Source organism: Humulus lupulus, chromosome 2 (assembly GCF_963169125.1).
Source record: "Humulus lupulus chromosome 2, drHumLupu1.1, whole genome shotgun sequence".
Classification (NCBI taxonomy): Eukaryota; Viridiplantae; Streptophyta; class Magnoliopsida; order Rosales; family Cannabaceae; genus Humulus; species Humulus lupulus.
In genome coordinates this window covers 53,031,017-53,044,752 of record NC_084794.1, presented here as the reverse complement: position 1 = coordinate 53,044,752, position 13,736 = coordinate 53,031,017, and the positions used below count along the sequence as shown (strand labels likewise).

Sequence of the window (13,736 nt, the reverse complement as noted above, 5' to 3'; positions counted from 1 at the left end):
GTGAATTCTCTTATAGGGGCTTCATTTTAAGCTTTACTGATAGGGCTCTCAGTGTTTACAACCCGTGAACAGTTTTCGGCGCGATTTTTTTTAATGACCGTGTATATTGTAGCTATTTAGAGCATCCTGCAAATTTTCAGAAAATTCTGAATAGTTTACAGTACCAAAAACTAGGTTCAAATATATTGTTGCACCGTGACTAATTTTTTTTATGCGCGTGGAAAGTAACATGTTTGAACCTAGTTTTCGGTACTGTAAACTATTCGAAATTTTCTGAAAATTTGCAGGATGCTCTAAATAGCTACAATATACACGGTCATAAAAAAAAGTCGCGCCGAAAACTGTTCACGGGTCGAGAAACACTGAAAGCCCTACCGGTAGGGCTTAAAGTGAAGCCCTATAAAAGAATTGTCCTAGAGATTAGCAAAAAAGAGAAAAATAAAAGGTTGGATTGGTAATTTTTTTTAAGGGTGATTTAATTAAAGAGTAATATATATATTTATTTTTTAATTATTAAAAAAATTAAAAGTGGGAAAATTATCTTTTTTGGTGATGGGTTAAAATGAAAATGAAGCAAATGATAATTCATTTTGTAAATAATGGGGCAAGTGGACATTAGAGCAAAATATAGAGGGTAAATGAAAACTCTCATGAAATGATGGGGCTAAATGTTTATTTGTCCTAATTTATAATTCACATAAAAACAATAATAATAATTTCAATAGCACTTTCTCAATTATTATTATCATTATTAAAGTAAAAAAAGATATTATTCTAATACATATAGCAAAATTCACCAACCATGAATCATGATGGTATTGGGTGTGTTTGTTCTCACCACCACCACACCTAACCCATCAACGCCTCAACGGTGGCCAACTTTGACCCAGAGTTTTAATTAAAGTCTCAACCTTTATATATAGATCTTCTTCGCCTATTCTCCAACAACTACTCTTCTAATCTAATTGATCTCCCTTCCCCAATTCTATTCGAACCCCAAATCTCAGTTTTGTCTTTCTCACTTTCAGGTATCGATTCTCTTGCTCTCTTGTCTGTTAATTTTATCTCTGCTCATCTGGGTTTTGTTTGCTTTGTTGAATTTGATGATCTCTACACTTCTGGGATGCATCTGATCTTTGTAATTGTATTTAGGTTGATGAGTTTGAGCACTTCAACATTATTTATATATTTATAATCAATTTGTTTTGTTGAATTTGATGATCTCTACACTTCTGGGATGCCTCTGATCTTTGTAATTGTAGTAAGTTTGATGAGTTTGAGCACTTCAACATTATTTATTTATAATCAATTTGCGTGTCCTTTTCTTCCTTATGATTTATTTTATTTTAAAATTACTTGACAATCTTTTACTTCCTTTGGGTTGGGTTATCAGATGTGTATCTCCCTTGAATGTTAGCTTCATCAGGAATACATAGTCTATTTTGACCAACCTTTTGACAAGTTTCAATTTTGGCCAAGTATGTTGTATTATTTGGACTTCCAGATAGAGAAACGGCTTGACCCACTTTAATTTTTTAGTATTCATTAATGAAGGGTGTAGGTCCACTAATTTTGTTTATGATTCCTACCGATCTTTTAGTTTACCTTGCAATTGTTAGAACTTTTTGCATCTTAAAGATTGTGATTTGTGAAGTTCTGTTAAAACATTGGTAGGAAACAAAGATTTATTATTTTAGTGAAAAACCAAGATGTTGTCATATTGATTTATTATATTAGTTGAGACTCACTATTTTCAATTCGTTTTGTGGCTCTTTAAAACTCTATTTTTTATGGGCATGAAAATGTGACTTTTGTTTGATATCATCTTATTATTTTTGCAAGTGTCAATGGTTCTCAGATCTCTTTATAGCCATAACAAACGTTGTCATAACAGCTATTTCAAAATATGTGCAGGGAAAAATATGGCACCCCCTTCAACTCCTACTCGAATAGGCCTTGCTGGTTTGGCTGTCATGGGCCAGAACTTGGCACTCAACATTGCAGAAAAAGGATTTCCAATTTCTGTTTACAACAGAACTACCTCCAAAGTTGATGAGACTGTTGAAAGAGCAAAACTAGAAGGTGACCTTCCTGTATATGGCTTCCATGACCCTGAATCTTTTGTTAACTCAATTCAAAAGCCTCGAGTTGTTATCATGCTTGTCAAGGCTGGGGCACCTGTTGATCAGACTATAAAGACCCTCTCTGCTTACTTGGAGAAAGGTGACTGTATTATTGATGGTGGTAATGAATGGTATGAAAACACTGAGAGGAGGGAGAAAGCCATGGCTGAATTGGGTCTTCTTTACCTTGGAATGGGGGTTTCAGGTGGCGAAGAGGGTGCCCGAAATGGCCCCTCTCTTATGCCTGGAGGATCCATTGAGGCTTATAATTACATAGAAGATATTCTTCTTAAGGTGGCAGCTCAAGTTGACAGTGGGCCTTGTGTGACTTACATTGGCAAAGGGGGTTCTGGTAACTTTGTTAAGATGGTTCACAATGGTATTGAATATGGTGACATGCAGCTGATAGCAGAGGCTTATGATGTTCTCAAATCCGTTGGAAAATTGTCAAATGAAGAACTGCACAATGTGTTCACAGAATGGAACAAGGGAGAGCTTCTCAGCTTCTTGATTGAGATCACAGCAGATATTTTCGGAATTAAGGATGACAAGGGAGAGGGTTATTTGGTTGACAAGGTTTTGGACAAGACAGGCATGAAGGGTACTGGTAAATGGACTGTACAACAAGCTGCTGATCTATCAGTTGCAGCTCCCACAATTGCAGCTTCTTTGGATTCAAGATTTCTTAGTGGGTTAAAGGATGAGCGGGTTGAAGCTGCCAAAGTCTTTAAAGCCAGTGGCTTTGGTGATGTGCTGACTGACCAAGTGGTGGACAAGGCAAAGTTGATTGATGATGTGAGACAAGCTCTTTACGCATCCAAGATCTGTAGTTACGCACAAGGGATGAATCTGATCCGCGCAAAGAGTGTTGAAAAGGGTTGGGATTTGAAGTTGGGAGAATTGGCTAGGATTTGGAAGGGAGGTTGCATCATTCGAGCCATTTTCTTGGATAGAATTAAGCAAGCCTATGACAGAAATGCTGATCTCGCAAACCTTCTTGTGGACCCGGAGTTTGCAAAGGAGATCATTGAGAGGCAATCTGCCTGGAGAAGAGTTGTATGTCTTGCCATCAACTCTGGTATTAGCACCCCTGGTATGTCCTCTAGTCTTGCTTACTTTGATTCTTACAGAAGGGACAGGTTGCCAGCTAACTTGGTCCAAGCCCAGCGAGATTATTTCGGTGCCCATACATATGAAAGAACTGATGTTGAAGGATCTTTCCATACGGAATGGTTCAAGATCGCTAGACAGTCTAAGTACTAAAAGTCCTTTCTTGGTGGAGGCATTCTGCTGAATGAGATTTTTCCTTTCTCTCAATAAATTCTGCTGATTTCATGCCCTGAGCAGAGAATTTATTTTGTAATCTTTCTGAATTCTGTTTTATTGTTAGCTCTATTTCTAAGTTTTCCTTGTGTGTTCTTTTTAATTTTATTTTTTAAAAATGTCATTTGTCTTTAGGTTCATGTTAATTCAGTCATTCCCCCACTTTTGACTCCACAAGATCTCTCTCTCTCTCTCTCTCTCTATATATATATATATATTTCTTTTTTGTATGGGGCATGCCTCTGTGCTATGATATGTTTGGAGATGAAAATAACAAGTTTCTTAAGCTGCTTTCTGGTGATGATATGATATGATCTCATCTCAGTTTGTGTTTGTTTATATTTATCACCACAATTAGTTCGTAGCTTGTTAAAACATCACACATTATCATTGGTAAGTTTTTAAAATGGGAGAATTTAGCTTATTTTTCTCGGCACTTATTCTACTCAGCTGTTAACACTAACAAACGCCAACGATCTTAACACGACAATGATAAAGAATACAATGTAAAATTGGTAATTGGTAGGGGGATGAAGGTTAGATTGTAAGAGAATATTTTAGAGAGTTGGAGAAGGAAAAATTGAATTCCCTAAGTTTTCTCCAAACCTTAAATCTGAATACAATTTTGCAGCAGGTTGGGATCTTTCCCTTAAGTTCAAATTCAAATAATAAGGCAATTAGTTTCTTATTTCCATTCATGCTTTGACCACTTTGAATACAATTCCCTCAATCTCTTATTTCAAAATAAATTATGGAGTAAATATTATATTCTTTCGTACATAAGGCACATTCTGGAATGTTCCCGCTAGTATACACGCAATTTTATACTCGGTCTTTATGATACTTGTAAGTAGACACACTCGCTCAATTTAAGCGGATCATCAATCCATATTTCTTGCTCACAAAAATACTTAGTTACTGGTTCTAAAATTATGCACAATATCAACTTTTCATCCTTTATTGCTGCCACAATCAGTTCTCACCTTTCCAAGTGGAATCTGTATACATTGCCACTGGAAGTTTTATATGTCATTGGTCTCTGGTATTGACTGAACTTTAACCATCTCCATAATAATATGGGCCTGTTATCTTCCATATTTAGGGTACTGCTTGCTTTGTTAGTTCAGGTAATTATGGACAATACCAAGACCCTTTTGTACTTATTCACCCCAACAACACCTACTGACCTAAATGTTACTTTCACTTATAAACAACCCAACTATAAATGATTAAAAACTCCTGTATGTGAACATTTATCAGATAGTAAATATAAAAATCAAATGTGACACTAGGAAATGTTTCTGAATTTTTTTTTTTTAAAAAGTTTTGATTTATAGGCAATTACTCTGTTTATCAACATTGATTTTGTATTCGTTCCTATCCTAGCAGGACGAATCCATTTGGCCTTCTCTTTGTGATGATTATTGCTAGAACACGCCATTGAACTCTTGAATTCATCAATAAATTTAGCGCACCAGCCAACCAATTCAACGACATTAGGAACCAAAGATCAATGCTTATAACAGGTTCTCATGAACCACACCTGCCACGAGATTGAAAAAAAAGAAAAGAAAAGACAAATCACAATAGTATTTTTTAATATATAATTGATTATTAGGTTTCTTTAAAACAAGTTATTAACCTTATAAAAATCTAGTTACCAATTTTGAAAAATCGGCTACTAACTTTTTAAGGAACGATTATTATGCTTATAGTTGTGACGTTGATTACTAGGCTTTTGTGAAACTAGTTATTAAAATTTTAAATTTGGTTACTAAATTTTGTGAATTGGCTAGATTATTATTATTAGGGTTTTTTTTTTCTTAAATACATTTTTTTTTGTTCTTTTACTTTTTCACTGCTGTTAATTTCTCAAAAAATACGTACTCAAATTTTTAAAAATACAATTTTCAAAGTTTCATAATTACAAAAATACTGTATCAGAAAAAAATAACTAGAAAACAGTTAAAATAAACTAAAAACAATATATATCAAAATAATTGGCCATCAACCAAAAATAAACCTAAAAAAAACTGTAAAAAAAACACAAAAAAGAAAAAGAAAATAAGACAAATTGTAAAAATATAAAAACTTCCCTATAATCATAAAATTGAAAGAAAAAATGTTTGACGGTAAAAATATAAATTTTTTAGTGAAATTAAGTATTTTCTATAAAAATCTCTTATTATTATTATTATTATTATTATTATTATTATTATTATGCTTGTGGTTGTAAGACTTTTCATCATATTTTTGTGAATCCGATAACTAAATTTTATGAAATCAGTTAGTTTTTTTGAAACTGGTTCATTAGTTTTTATGATTTTTTTAAACTAGTGTTAAGTTAGATTTAAGCTAGTTTTTATGTCTAATTATTTAATATTTTATTAGTATTTTTATATTTTAGCTCTCTTTTTTTGTGTTTTTAAATGTTTTTTAGGGTCATTATGATAGAAAAACTTCTTAAGACAACAATATTGAATAAAAAATTGGGTAAATAGGAATTGGGGTCCCCAAGCTTTTGTTTTTCTTTTTAACCAAATTAAATATTACCAAATATATTATTTTAGTAAATTGACCTAAATATTCTTATCAAATATTAAAAATTTATTTTCTATTATACCTTTAAAATATTTAAGAATAAATAGCATTTTTGCCCCTCGAACTATGACCACTATATGATTGTGCCCCTTGAATGATTCGCGATGTTGAAAATTACCCCCGAACTATGCACATTACTAAAATATGAGACTTTTGTTAGATTTTTTCCTAGGTGACTAATGGATTGATGATGTGACATTTTGTCTGCTGATGTGGCACTGCCATGTGTAGAATAATTAGCAATTTTTCCCCCAAAACTTTGACCACTACCAAAATGTGCCATTTTTTAAAATAAAACTAATTTCATTTTTTTTAAGAAAACCTAATTTTTTTTCTTTAAAATAATAATTATATCCTTAAAAATTAAAAAAATCATTTTAAAAGATTCAGAAAATAAACAATGCTAAAAGTTTCAAATTAATTAAATAAATTTTCAAATACTCAAAAATTAAAAATCTAATTAATAACAAATAATTTTTTTTTACTTTTTCTTTTCTTTTTACAATATAAAATAAATATATCTTAAAATAAAAATTAAAAATAAATCATAAAACAACGTTTGTTCCCTTTTGTCCTCCTTCTCTTAGATTAAAAGTTTTTTTTTTTTATCTAAGTCATTCGTCATTCGTCCTCCTCTTTAATTAAAGATTATTTTTGTTTTAGTATTTATTTTAAATTTTCATTCTAAAATAGATTTATTTTATATTGTAAAAGAAAAGAAAAAATAAAAGTAAAAAGAATTATTTGTTATTATTTAAAAATTTAATTTATTAAGTATTTAATTATTATTTTTGGGGAAAAAATTAAAATTTTTTATTAAAAATGGTATTATTTGGTAGCGGTCAAAGTTCGGGGGGCAAAATTGCTAATTTTGGAGTTTTATGCCCTAATTAAAACTCAATTTCTTTATAATCTCATTTTATTATCAATAAAAGAAAAGAAATCAATTTTTGACTTGGTCAATCATTTTGCTCACATGTTTTATTTTCATGATTATTTGTTTAATATAAACTTCTATTAAATCCCGAGCATATAGCTAATCATATTTATAGTGACGTAATCGTTGTGGAGTATAAATATGATTATATGTTCAAAATAAGTTAGTCTTAAGATTAGTCAGTGCACATGATTTACATTGACTTGCCAATCTACGATATGATCTACTTGCACATTGTAGTACTATGTTCTTTTAAGAACATTAGCAAAGTAGATAAGATCAAATGTATTTGTTACATCGGATTGGACCGAAATTGATAGTAGATATGATAAATAAACATACCATTATTATCTATTCTAGTCATATCATATAGTTGACCATAGGTCAATTCAATCTCAATTATGAGTAGTTAATATTCTAACTGATTGTATTATTTCAGTTCTTTGGCTTGTTCATTATTAGCTTACCCTACGGACTAACCCATACTTACATCTTGGGAACTCGGTAGTATAATTGAGTAGAAGTGTTAATCATAGATATGAACATTTATAGCTTATGGTGAATAAGTAAAACGATGGTTTCCTTTTAGTTTGGTTCAAGGTGCTAAATGATAGAGATCTCATTTCAGTAATTAATATTAGTTTACTGAAATATTATTTACAAGGAACTAAGTGTTTTAAGGATAAAATACAATGAGGGGTAAAACAATATTTTTAGTCTCATCTCATTGTAGACCGTCAATAGAAGATTGAGTGAAAATTATGGTTGTAACAATGGATAATTAATAACGTATCTATACTGATTATAGAGTGTTCTATGAATTCAAGAGTGCAATTCTGAGTCTTCAGTGAAGTCACGAGAAATTAATAAGTTAGTAAATTTATAATAACTTATTGGAGCTTGATTTCATAGGCCCATGGTCCCCATTGTACCTTGGATAAAATAATCTAGATAGTCTCAATTAATTGATTTAATTATCAATTAGAATTATCAAAGTTGATCGGGTCAATTTTGTATAGTTTCATAGAGTTATACAATTTAGAGAAGAAAAGAGATTTTATGACATAATTATTAATTAAGACAAATTAGTTTCTAAATTAATAAATAAGTTTAAATCAAGGTTCAAATTATAAATAATTAATTTGATAAAAGATTTAAATAATTAATTAATCAATAGAAAATAATACAGGTTTTGATTTTAAGTCCAATGGGCTTATAATTAAATGAGAAATTTCACGGGCCTAAAGCCCATGAGAATTTTGACCTAATGGCTGATATTATTGATTATTTTATTGATTTTTTAATTAAAATAAATGACCTAATTGAGCCTATAAAATGAATGCTAAGTGAGAGTTGAAATCAGATTTTTAAAAGACGATCTAACAAATGAACAAAATAACAGAACATCTAGTTTTGATGCTCTAGGTTTTTAGATTCTCTCTACAGCAAAAAGTCCATTTCTAAGCCTCTAAATTCTCTTCTCTTCTTCTCTTTGTATCTATCTCATGTGTTGAGAATCGCCCACTCTGGTCTAGGAGATTCTAGGGATACTTTGGAAGGCTATGAAGAAAACTGAAGACCGGTTCAGTTTCTTGGTGATACCCTGTGACAGAAAGGATTCAAGGGTTAGAGAAACTGAAGAAATGACTAATATATTTCGCTGCGTATAATGTAAGTGTTCTTATCATTATCTCTATTTAAATTCAATTGTAGAAGCATATTCTAGGTTGTCTTATTTTAAATTGTTTAGTATATGATTTACATGAAAATAAACAAGATCCTGTATAAGTTTTCCTAACAACTGGCCTCAGAGCCTTTGGTAATATTTATTTTCATGAATGAACATGTATGAAATTGATTGATATTTTAGGGTATTAATTGGATGGTATATGTTATTGGTGCATGTGTCATGTTTTCTTATGTAAATTTAGCAATAATTTGGTTGTTTTTGGCTTGTTTTGGGATTAAAAAACTACACAGATTTTTAATTTTTTTTTGGACTTATAGGGCAATGTGTGTGCTGGGCACGCATGAAAGAGCCGCCAGGACCCTACCTGTATAGACTCAGTGCCGGACCTTGCGGCGATACTTTTTCGCAATTTTTTTTAAATTGGATATTTTGTGCAGTTAAGTTTAAAATATTTAAAATTGATTATGTGATTATTTTAGATATTTTAGATTTTTAAAATATTTTGAATTGGTTATTTGATAATCAAGATATTTTTTTTTTTATTTTGTTATAAATGAAATATTAAAATTAGTTATCTGATTATTCAAGATTTTTTTAATTGTTTGAAATATTTGAAATTGGTTATTAGATAATTCTAGATATTTTAAATTTGGGTAAAAGATATTTTGATATTTTAAACTTGGTTAAATTATTATAAGAAAAATATCTTGTCATTCCTAACAACTTAGCAACCTAGTTTAAATTAATTATTTAAAATTAAATTTTGTTTGATAAATTCTATTTTAGTTAATTTAATATTTTGCAACATGTTTGTAGTGTCCCAGAACTTTACTTAGCTAGATAATAGTAGTAGTTAGCATAGTTTGTAGTATGTTAGTTTCTGTAGATTTTGGTTCAAGTCGGGACTTAGTTGGACACTCATAGCAACCGTTATGGATTTTATAAGTTTAACCTATAGTTTAGAAATATTACTTATAACATAAGGTTTAATTAATATTGCTGGTCCTAGAAATATTATTTATTATAACCTAAGGTTCAGATAGAATTATTAAGAATGTGACACTTGTCATAATCATGTTTATTAAGGATTTAAGTATTTTTGATGAATAATTTAATTAAAAGAAAGATCTAGATTCTCTAGAACTTTCCAGCACCTGTTAGGATCACGTTTTGACTCAGTCAAAACTTTTTAATCAATTCAAAATATGTTGAAAAAGTGCAAATATGTGTTTGATATATCAACGTATGCTGATATATCCCAGCTATAGGGGCCGATATATCGCTTACGGAAGATACGGAAAACACGTCGACTTCGTATGAACGAACGAATGGGGATCGGGAAAATGGTCTAGGCGATATATCGTCCCTGGGAGTGCATTTTTGAATCTTGAGGATTTTTAAATTTAAAAATAGCCTTAACCACTTAGACCCGCCTTTGAACAATTTTGACCGAGTTCTGGGCGTCTGTTGAACGAAACGTCAAATATTTTTCATTTTATATTCATTTATTTATTCAAATTAAAAGGGGTTAGTTTAACTCCTTGAACTCTATAAATAGGACCTAGTACTCAGCCATTTTCTTCATTCTTCAAGCAGTCTTCAGAGCCTTCAAGTTGCTAAGGTTACTATAGAGAGAAACACTTGGGTTTTTGGTTAAAAATCTTTTTCAATCTAAGCTTTTCTAAACACTTGGGAAGTAATATATAGTGTCATTTCAATATCGAGGTATAGATCAAGTCATAAGATCATTCAAGGTATTATGATCCTTTAGTTCAATTTTTCATAGTTCTTTAGTTTTCTTTTATTTTCTTTCAGATCCTAACTCTTGTTTATGATTCTTGATTAGGTGTTTAAGTTTCTTGAAACTTAAGTTCTTTTCAGTAAGTTTCTTCTTTGATGGTTTAGTTATCTTTTCTTCTTCTTTCTTTAGAAATACTCATGGTTTGTGCTGTTGGTTTTAGGAGTGTTCCAATCTCGTTCTTGTTCTCAACTATCTCAGTTTTTGGTAAGGAAAATATGATAGATTATATGTGCTTATATGTTTATATTATGATATGTTTTATGCTATAATATGTATATGTATAAATATATTTTATAGTCCTTAGGCATATGACTTGTTTAGATAACAAGCCCCAAGAATATGTTTTATAGTCGCTTGGGCATATGACTTGCTTAGATAGCAAGCCCCAAGAATTTTTATCATTTTCATGGTTTAGAGTTATGATTTACCCTACCTCGATTAGTAGACAGAGGGCCTAGATAGGTTATCATATACTACCATGTGATTTGACCTACCTCGATTAGTAGACAGATGACCTAGATGGTTTTATCACATGCCATGTTAATGAGTTAATGACCATTAATATTGTAGTCCTATATGATATATGTTTTTATAGTCATATGTTTTATAGTGTATGTATATGATAAAGTCTTTTGTTTATGATTTATGATATATGTTGTTAGTAGATTTTCCTTGTTGGGCATTAGGCTCACTCCTTTATTTTTTTAGCTTGATGCAGAAAAATGAATATGAAAGGCGGAAAGATTCGTGACAGCTTGGCTTGTGTGTTGTCGATGAATGGATTGAATGGACTGCGTGACGATCAAAGATGACGTTGTTTTTAAGTTTTTATTTATTTATGTTTTTATGTATCTCCGCACTTAGTTTTTAAACAATTGATTTAAGTTATGTTTTATGTTTTTATGTATTAAACAATGGGTACCCATATCGTATTTTATATTTCATATTGTACTTTGTATTTTGCACAATATTTATTTTCGAGTATTAAATAAAGTTATGTTATTTCTTATGTATGTTTCCCAAAATAGTAGCTATGTCTAGTAGGCTTAATGGTCCGAGGTCTTAGAAATATTTGGGGCATTATAGTGTTTAATTAATTATATTGAATTTTGTCTGATGAATTCTATGTTAATTAATTATGGTATTTTTTCAAAATAGTATATTGTTGTGACATATTTGCATAATTTAATAATACATGCTCATATAGTAACATGTTAGGCTCATCCAACTAGTAACATATCAAGCATCATTATTAAGTTATTTTTTGCATTTTGACTTTAAATATAAGTATAATGATGTCCCAATTTTTGTGTTTGAAAAATGTGAGAAAACTCAAATAAAACTTTCATAAAATGTTAGGTTTTATTTGGGCCCAATTGAACATGTAAAGTTTAAATTCATCTCTTGTGGGTGGTTCCACTTGTGAATGCCCATTTGCTTTGCATTATTAGATTGGGCCTAATCAATTGAATAACAATTAATAAAACAAAGGTTTAAATTCCTATCTTTTAGACCTTGTATGGAAGTATGAGGGCCTTAGTAGTAGGAACGACATACTGGACCCAACCCTCCTCCATACGGTGCTTTCACTGCAATGAGAAGGGGCTTGGAAACAGGATTGCCCCAAGTTTCTAGCAGTGAAAAATAAAGTTAACGATTATAGTTCATTTATCTTAGAACACATGTGTTTTAGAGAATGATAAATCCGTTTGGATTATTGATTCTGGATCTACTAACCATGTCTGTAACTCTTTACAACTTCTTGAATCGTGGGAGGAAGTGGATGAAGGCGGCTTAATGCTTAGAGTTGGGAACAGAGCATTCATTACGATCCAAGCTAGAGGAAGAGCTCGCCTAAAGTTTGAAAATAAATATTTAATCTTGAAAGATGTATTTTTTATTTCGGATTTTAGTAAAAATTTAATTTCAGTTTCCATATTGCAATTAGAAAAATTTGTTATGACTTTCACAAGTTCTAATATATTTATTTATTTCAATGGATCATAATTGTGTATTGCATGTTTGAAAAACAGGCTTTATATTCTGCGACCCAACGAACCCCTCGCTCTTAATAATAATTTATTGAAAGTTGCTAAACCTAGGACCAATAAACGTCAAAAGACCGATAACGTTAACACGACGTATTTATGGCATTTGAGACTAGGTCACATTGGCTATGATAGAATTCAAAGACTTACAAAGGACAGGCCTTTGAGGGAACTCACCTTAGGTGAATTACCTGTCTGTGAATCTTGTCTAGAAGGAAAACTGACCAAGCGTCCATTCTCTACAAAAGGTGATAGGGCCAAAGAACCACTTGGACTTGTTCATTTAGATGTTTGTGGACCTTTGAATGTATAAGCCATGGGTGGTTTTGAGTATTTCGTCACTTTCATTGACGATTACTCTAGATACTCATGTCTTTACCTAATGCATAGGAAATCAAAAACATTTTCAAAGTTTCAGGAATTCCTAGCTATGGCTCAGAACCAATTAGGTAAAACATTAAAGATCTTGCAATCTGGTAGTGGTGGAGAATATTTGGATATGAAGTTCCAAGATTATTTAATTGAACTTGGGATTTTATCACAAATTATTGCCACGGGTACTCCGCAAAAAAATGGTGTAGCAGAACGTCGGAAGAGAACTTTATTGGAAATGGTTAAATGCATGCTTAGTTACTCAACTCTGCCAACTTCATTGGGGACATGCAATTGAAACTGTGCACGACATTCTAAATATCATACTGTAAAAATCAATCCCCAAAACACATTTAGAACGCTGGAATGGTCGTGAACCTAGCTTACGTCATTTTAGAATTTGGGGGTGTCCCGCCCACGTCCTGAGGAAAAAGGAAGGAAAGCTAGAACCGCGAACCGAAGTTTGCATGTTTGTTGGCTATCCTAAAGGCACTCGAGGTGGAATTTTCTATAGTCATTCAGAATAGAAAGTGTTCACTTCTACGGATGCTATATTTCTGGAAAATGACTATGTCCAAAACTTCAAACTGTGAAGCAAAGTAGTTTTAGAGGAGATGGTTGAAGAATTGACTCCAACCAATGTTCCATCGTCATCAATGTGAGTTGATGATGAAATTCCCACTCTTCATGTCCAACCAATGCAAGTCAATTTAAATGAAGAAAGTACCACTGTTCCTGAGCAAACAGTCACGGAGCCTCGACGTAGTGGGAGGGTTTCTAGGAACCCAATTCGCTATGGTTTGGATGGTGAAACCAATTTGGTTGTTGGTGACACTAGTGA

At 31.5% G+C, this 13,736-nt stretch overlaps 1 protein-coding gene across 1 annotated transcript; it reads left to right on the top strand.

The window, feature by feature from the left end:
• Positions 1-815: 815 nt before the first annotated feature.
• LOC133817813 (6-phosphogluconate dehydrogenase, decarboxylating 2) lies at positions 816-3,623 on the top strand. Its single transcript, XM_062250416.1, has 2 exons — positions 816-1,028; positions 1,915-3,623. The coding sequence occupies exon 2, from the start codon at positions 1,923-1,925 to the stop codon at positions 3,384-3,386; it is 1,464 nt and encodes a 487-aa protein (XP_062106400.1). The 5' UTR covers positions 816-1,028; positions 1,915-1,922; the 3' UTR covers positions 3,387-3,623.
• The last annotated feature ends 10,113 nt before the right edge of the window (positions 3,624-13,736 follow it).

Coding starts and splice junctions, on each gene's coding strand:
- LOC133817813 (XM_062250416.1), top strand. CDS start 1,923: ATGGCACCCCCTTCAACTCCTACTCGAATAGGCCTTGCTGGTTTGGCT.